The sequence below is a fragment of the Cenococcum geophilum genome, assembly GCF_001692895.1.
Source record: "Cenococcum geophilum 1.58 unplaced genomic scaffold K441scaffold_81, whole genome shotgun sequence".
Taxonomy (NCBI): domain Eukaryota; kingdom Fungi; phylum Ascomycota; class Dothideomycetes; order Gloniales; family Gloniaceae; genus Cenococcum; species Cenococcum geophilum.
Window position 1 is genome coordinate 126,367 of NW_027137639.1, and position 7,955 is coordinate 134,321.

At 40.4% G+C, this 7,955-nt stretch overlaps 1 protein-coding gene across 1 annotated transcript; it reads right to left on the reverse strand.

Moving 5' to 3' along the window:
• Positions 1 to 2,176: 2,176 nt before the first annotated feature.
• On the reverse strand, positions 2,177 to 5,349 carry K441DRAFT_670293 (uncharacterized protein; the record flags this gene model as incomplete). Its single annotated transcript, XM_067650263.1, has 7 exons — positions 4,957 to 5,349; positions 4,723 to 4,907; positions 4,508 to 4,656; positions 3,716 to 4,460; positions 3,243 to 3,665; positions 2,907 to 3,191; positions 2,177 to 2,842 (listed from the first exon to the last, which is right to left on the reverse strand). Coding segments are annotated over exons 1-7 (2,474 nt in total), but the record flags the coding sequence as incomplete, so codon positions are not given.
• Positions 5,350 to 7,955: the final 2,606 nt, after the last annotated feature.

A 7,955-nucleotide genomic window follows, 5' to 3' on the forward strand; every position in this document is an offset into this window, starting at 1 on the left:
TAAATCTATAAATAACGTCTTAGAGCGCCCCTAGTAGTATATCTTTATAGACTTTTATAAACTACCTATAGACCGTAATAGGTATAATATAGTTCAAGTTCAGCCGTTTCGGCAAACGCCCTTTTTTAATTCCCTGGTATAAGAATATTAATGCTAAAGAGGCGGCCTAACTATATATTTACTATATCTACTAAATTTATAAACTACTAGATACTGTTATATCTAATTATAAGCCGTAGTTTATATCGGCCTTCTAGAATAAGTTTACCTAAATCCTAAGCATTAGGCTAAAGCTTTCTATAGTATACTACCTCTAGATAAATAGTTAGATGGAGATTATAAATTAATACCAGGACTAGAAACTCCAGCCCTTTATTAACTACTTTTAGGATAATTAGGCCAAACTACTACCCTTAATAAACTATACCTAAGCAACTCTACCCTATTACTCTACAGGATTTGCTTCTATTTAACTAGAAATAGAGTATTTACCCCATATAAGCTTTAACTAGAAAAGACTAAAAGGACCCTAGACTATACGTAAAAAAAAACTATCTTATAAGGAAACCAAGTAGTACACTAAGCGCTTAGAAAAGGCTTAAAAATTAATAGAATAGTAGGTAAATAAGTATAGGCGCGAGCCCGACTTTACGGTAAGTAATATAGTCTAGATTATAATAAAGAACTAAATAACAGGACGGTCTAGCCGTAAGCTAGACTGTTAGATAGTAGGACTATATAAGGTTTTAAGAAGATAGGAAAGTTATATAAAGTAAAGCTCCCGGATTTAATTAAGATTTACCCTATTTCTACGCTAGATAAGCTATAGAAAGCTATAAATAACCTATTACCTAGGCAAAAGAATAAACCTCCCCTATTAATTTAAGTTAATAGTAATAATAAATAGGAAGTTAAAGAAATACTAGCCTATAAACTTATAAGGGGAATAATAAAGCACCGTATTAATTAAAAAGGCTATAATTTAAACCCAACCTAGTACCCTACCTAGAATTTTATAGGCTGCCCCTAGAAGCTTAAAGAGTTTTATAATTAATCCTAGTTTACCTAGACTTCTAAAGTACCTAGACAAATAGATAAAATACTAGTATAATAAAGGCGATAAGCTACTAGAAGAGTATAGAGACAAGAACGCCCTAAGGCCCTAATATAAAAAATCGGAGCCTATAAAAACTTGGCAGAATTTAGTAGAATTTACAAATATTATAACTACCCTTTCTACTCTATTTTTGATAAAGCCTAAGGGTAGGCTTTTTTAGAGGGGGGGTAGGGGTAATATTACGGTACTAGTGGAACTTAGTAAAGAAATATGGTTATATAACTAGAGGACCGTATAAAAGAACCCTACTTTGAACGGCGCTGCTCTTCTTCTTTTCCTTTCCCTTCTCTAGCTTTAGATCCTTATTTATAGACTACTAATTATATAGGCTTGCGCGCGTTGTATCGCTATGCTAGTGCCTTAATTAACTAAGTCGCTAATAGCTACCTTAAATAGTATTATAGTTACTATCTTTAGTAGTATCTTATCGACTTACTTTACTATTATTATAGTAGTAAATATATAATAAAGCTTTATAGGAAATACCACGGTAACTTATTAATAGGCTAGGTATATAGATAGAATAATTACTAATAATATTTAACTAGTAAAGTAAGTATGTAATAGATTAACTCTAATTATTTACTATAAAAAGAGAACTATCTAGGTAGGGACTATAGTCCTTTAAATATGCAACTATACTCCTAAGAAACCCCTTTATATATAATATATATATAAGGTATATAATAGAGCTTATAGAGCATATTAAGCTTATTATATAACCTTACCTACTACTCGTTATATAGCTCTACTAGTTTTATTATAGCCCTTACTACGTTCTATAGCTTATCTAACTTACTAATAAATATCCGTAATATTTATAAACTGTTAAAATATAGTTATTAATATATATTAAACTTGCCTAAAAAGGATTTATATATATAGAACTATAGCGCTATAGCTTAGAGGCTATATATGTAGTATAATATAACAAATATATAAAAATAAAAAATAAAAACAATTTTACTATATAAAAAGTGGCCTTACTTAGTAATAAAGTTGATTAATCGCAGGTAGTGAAACCTCCGTTTTTGGCGCGGGAAATCGTGCCAAGGATTACGGGAATTTACGTATATGGCAAATCATCCTATAGAAATTATATTAAAACTAGAGTAAACTATATTAAATTAAATTGTTTATATATTAACATTAGTAATAGAGAAGCTATAGAAAAAATACCGTTCAGTTCTAAAAGGGTGCTAGACTCCGGACGATATATATTTGGTAAACCCAATTAATCTAAATCTAGTCATATCGTGTATACGTCCTCTGCCGCGGAGGTGGAGGAGGGGGAGGAAAGTCTAATGTCGACCGCCTTACCAATCCTCCCGATGGCCTTATTGTGCGCGACCTCTCATAGGGAAAGAAGTCACGAATAACTTCAGGTTCCCGCAACCTCCGAGGGGCTAAACGGATATCTTCCTGGCCACCCTGCAATCTCTGGTAACCTGGTTGCTTCCTTTGCGGAAATAGCTTAGCCAGCGCATCCCAAGCATTCTTGAGTTCGCCAGCCCATAGAAGAGAGATAATGACGATAATGAGGGTAAGAGGGATAGCGACTGCCCAAAATACCCATTGCTTTTGAGACATAGTCCGCATGTCGGATGTGTTCATGCCGAGAAAGCCGGAGACGAAGGACAGAGGGAGGAAGATAATCGTGACAATCGTGAATGCGTAGATGGCGGCTTCTTGGCGGTCTTTATTGGAATCGATCATGCGGAGATTCTGTGAAAATGACCAGTGTTAGCAGGAAGGCTAATTTTCTCGTTCGAGTACGCGAGAATTATACCGAGTCTGCAAGGTCAGACACCCAATCGTCTAATGCTCTAAAAGATAATTTCCTGTCGTGGACGATTTGGAGGCAATCCTCGGACACTTGAGACTCGCAGCCGCTTTCCCAAGCTTTCGAGAGGTTTGCGTTCTCATAGCGTCGTCTGCGCAGCGAATCATTGAAGTCAATAAGGACGCGCTCCTGGCCATCGAGCACGGCCAGGACTGCGCCAATCTCTTTTCGCAACGCGCTGATCTTGCCTTGGTGTACCCTGTTCAGCTGATCATTCTCTATCTCAGATTCCTGTAAAGCGCCATCAGTTCACGTGCTTGATAGACCACCCAATAATCTTACAAGTATCTTAATATAATCCCAGTAGGTATCACTCAAATCCCGCATGTCTCCAGTCACGTCTTGCAGGACACGGCGAATTACGAGTGACATAATTCCCATGGGCAACACAGCCTGCTTCTCATCCAGAGAAGTTGAGTGCAGGCCCTTCATGAGCTCTTCGGTTCCCTGGTAAAGAAGTTTCCCACAAAGACTAATATGGCGATACGAATCACTAGAAGTTGGTTGAAAAGTGGTACATACGACAAGAGACATGACGCAGTGCAGCCACGCCCTCACAAATGCCTCAGGGAGCTGCATTTGCCAAGGTCGAGGGGCCTTTCCATTGGAAAACTGCCCGTGGAGTTTCTCCATAACTTGAGACACTTGGATAAATCGCGCCAAAGGCTGCATGAGTTGTTGACGAGACTTTGGGGACTGAGATGCCTTAAAGCTTTGTTAGCAAATCCTCAAAATCATATACCGTATTAGCGTACTGTGATTATGATATGATAGACTGCTCCCCAGTATTTTGACGCTACAGGAGCTTCAGTATCAAGCGGCATGAAAATTTGTATCATTGCTTTTGCTGCCTTCGGAAACTCGATGTCTGTCACATAAGTTTGGCGCATGTTCTTTTCGTCCAGCTTTCCGAGGTTGAGGTCCTCGATTGCTTTGATGGAACGTTCTTGCAGAGTTCGATAGGCTACTAGTTCCCTTGATTGCGGATTATTCCACAGATAATTGTGGACTTGATTCAAACTCTCTTTGAATAAACTTACGTCGACATGATAACTATTCTGCTCTGAACTACCGCTATTACTTGAATGCTTGGAGACCGTAGCCAGCCAGGTAAAAACATGAAAGTCATGGAGATCTGTGGGCTTAGAAGTCGAGATTTTGGATGCTGAGGCTGGTTCAGTGTCTCTAAGTATAGCTGCTGTTGCTGCTACCTGTTTTGCGTTTTGATCTGGCGTGGGTGTCGGTTTTGCTGCCGGCGCCTCTGATTGTAGGGTCTCCGGTGGTTGGCTTCGTGGATCAAAGTTAGGCGTTTGTTCTCGATTAGCTGCACTATCTTCAGGCAGTTCTGATCCTTCTTGTTCTTCAGGCCGTTTCGGTGACCCCGATCTTGGCCTTTCCGTGCGACTGAATGTACGTGTGTGCCCGGGACTATCACTCCGGTCCACTCTATATACGACATCTCTAGCTTCAGTTTCAGATGGTAGCCCCTTCGGTCGTTTTCTATAGAAATTAGCACTAGCGCTCGTCGCATTGGTGGCTTCCCCTACTTTCTCGCTAGGAAAAGGCGCATAGATGATTTTCTTGCTTGATCGATTACTTTACTCCAATTGTGGGGTCCTATGGGATGGTCTTTGTAGAGCACATCAAAGGTATCATCGAAGATAATAGTGTGCTCTATAAAGTTTGATGTAAAAGACTATCACGTGTAAGTATTGCAGGAACAGGTAGAGAGTCGTGGTAGGGCTTGTGAACAGTAACCTACAAACCAGGTCTCACAGTCTTCCAGAGGAAGAAACCATAAGCAACATCCATCATTGTCAATTTGAAGAACGGACCGTGAGTCAGGAGTGGATATGCTTTGTGAGTCGATAACGGGCTTAGTCATGACTTTAATGGATTCATCGAGAAATTTCTTGAAAGGGAGCCGGGCGGCGGTTATAAGCAGGTCTTGGTTCGTCAGCATCGCGACCAGCTACCGGTCGCACGATAGGCTCACCGCCATCAATAACTAAACACCAAAGCTGTGGCACATGAAAGCAAAATTCTTCTGGCACGTTCGGAAGCTTGGAGGCGGCCTGGTTGATATCGCGCTCTCTCCCTACCGAGGGAATATGCGACTGCAGGAGTGTTCGAACAGGGTGAGAGGTTGATTTGTCCCCCACTTTCTGATACGCGTATTTCTCTAGAGAGAAATACGGCAGGCTCATTACAGTTGTCGCCCTCGTACGTCTAGATTTAGACTTTGAATTACTGGACACAGTTTCTTGAAAGAAGAAAGGCTCCATATACCGCCCATTCGTTCCTTGGGGTGGCCTCCAAGGCTTTTCGAACTGCTTCCGTATCCGATTGAAGATCGCTGGGAGATTAATTTTCTCTGATTCGGCTCCAGGATGTGGCGCATATTGGATTGCGGTATTCTGGAGTAATGTGTAAGATTAGAGGAAGCGACAGAAGAGAAGGCTAATCGCCCATGGCCGTAGAACGATAGTGTCTTTCGGTAATCTTTCGGCTGTAGGTGCAAGGAAATTGTACTTACCACAAATGCATCAAAGGACATGACAGGGTTATCTAAATGACTTGCGCGGAGAGTGTCAACTTAGCAGAATGCGAAATAAAGGGCTGCTTACATCCATTGGAAAACGGTATTGCGAGCATTTCCCGCAAATCCGCCCGTCCCCTGTGATACTGTGAGTTCTGCAACGACGTCTTCAGGGTCTGATATCTGTCCCAGGTATTGAGACCAAGTAATGTTGCGAAGGGACTTGTGCTCTGAAGCTTGCTTATGAATGTCTTGGCTTGCTTCTTTGGCCATACTTGCTGACGATATAGACCTAGAGTCAATGCTAAGGTCCACACTTCCCGGCCTCTTTGCCATGAATGAGAGTTCGAAGTCATAGCCTTCAGAAGCCGTGTCACCGTCAACAGACGGCTCAAACTCTACGTGTTTTTCGCGAGTAGTGTAATCCTCTTCATAGTGGTCATGCCGCGCAGCAGTGGTCCGTTCACGGTCCCTAGAATAATACCTCTCGTCTTCGTAATTGGAGTCGCGATGATAAGAGCGCTCAGTGTCCCGAGGGTTTTGACGTATTATAATCTCGTCTTCCTGTGGCACAGTGACAGGTCTTGGTCTGGACCGCGACGCTTGTGGCTTCGTGTACGTTGTGGCCCTGATCGAATCGCCCGATTCACGAACTGAATAAAATGACATTAGGGCTGGCGGGAGCAATAACACACTACGATAAATTAAAAGAGCTGAAGGAGAAGGATTTTGTCAGATAGTTCATATAGAGCTATTCATTGATGAAATGGGTTGATTGATTGATGATCTTGATCGTGTCTTGATGGGTGCTTGACCTAGGGCCCCTGGGCTTAGACGAAGATATTTACAATACACGTGACCCGTGCACGTGGCCCGTGCACGTCCTACGCTACCGAGAATACAGATTATCTGACAGATTTTGGTAAGTATTGAAGAAGAATTATTACCTCAGCAAGCTCAGACCATAGAATCAATTAGCGGACATACGTATATCCGCAAGCGGATATCGCTAACCTTTTTTGTTAAAAAGCTGATTCTATGGTCTAAGAGACTTTCCTAGCGTTTCTTAAGCGATCCGACTTTGTTTGTATATAGAGCAGTTACCTTTTTTAACGAAATTAATCTATACCCCCACGACAGCTATTATCTCAGAAATACCGTTAAATTAATCCGCAGAAGTAGCTTTATAATCGATAAATATATCTACCCTATTAGCCCCTATAATATTAAGCAGAAAGCGCCACCAAACGGGTGATATATTAATAATTAAATTGCCTATTTCCACTATAAATATAATATTAGTTAACTAGCGGACGCCTATCTAAATACTAACTACCCGTGCCGCTGTCGCGATCCACTTACCTCGTTACCGAGGTAAGTGCCGGCCAGCTTAACGAGTAGAGCCCACCTCAACGTCAGATTTGCCAAGACACCCAAATACTATCAATATTCTTATTATATATTATCAACGCTATAACTACTAAGTATATTCGCGTCGAAAATAAGATCTAGGAGGCTCTTAAAGAACTCCAAGAGTCTACCAAGTCCAATGTTGCAGAGGCTGCGCGCCGACACAGTGTTCCTGAATCACGCCTCCGCGCTTGGTAGAAAGGACGTTAATCACGTTACAAGAGGCCTGTAGTAGGTAGAAGGCTTACTAACAATTAAGACCTTGCTCTTTATAGCTATATTAATCGCTTGGATTCCTTATATACCGCCGCTTAACTACTAATAATACGTTCTGCAGTAAATTAGATCTTAGATTAAGCTAACAAAAATCCAGATTAGCCACCACCTCCTATTAGCTCTTACTTTGTTAAATACTAGCTTAGCCGCCACCTAGAGTACTATAAGCGTAGGCAGAAGATAATAGAGCTTAAGTGTATAGCGGTATACAAGCCGAAGGATATTAAGGCGTGGTTTTATTAATACCGCGACGTTATAATTAAGTATGCAGTTATACCTACGGATATATATAACTTCAATAAGTTAGGATTCTGCGTTAGTATTAGTAAGGACCAGTGGATTATTATAAAGGAGCCTTATTAAAAAGCTTATATCTCTACGGATACGAATTACGAGCTAGTTACTATAATGGAAATAATAAGTAGTGATAGAGTTAATCTACTACCTATAATTATACTTGTGGGCATATAGTTCCTCCACTAGTGGTTTAAGAATTTAGCCCTTTCTAACCACTATTTATTAGGCCTATTAGAAATAGGCTATTTAAATAACGAATTAGCTTTTAATTAGCTTAAGCACTTTAACGCGTATAGCTTTTAGCGCTAGCTAGGTGCATATAGGCTCCTAATTTTTAACGGCCACGGCTCTTACCTTACGAAGGAGTTTATTAAGTATTGCGATAATCGAAAGATTATACCATTTACCTTACCTTTATATATAAGCCACCTTTTACAGCCTCTTAATATTGTTATATTTTAGCTATATAAACA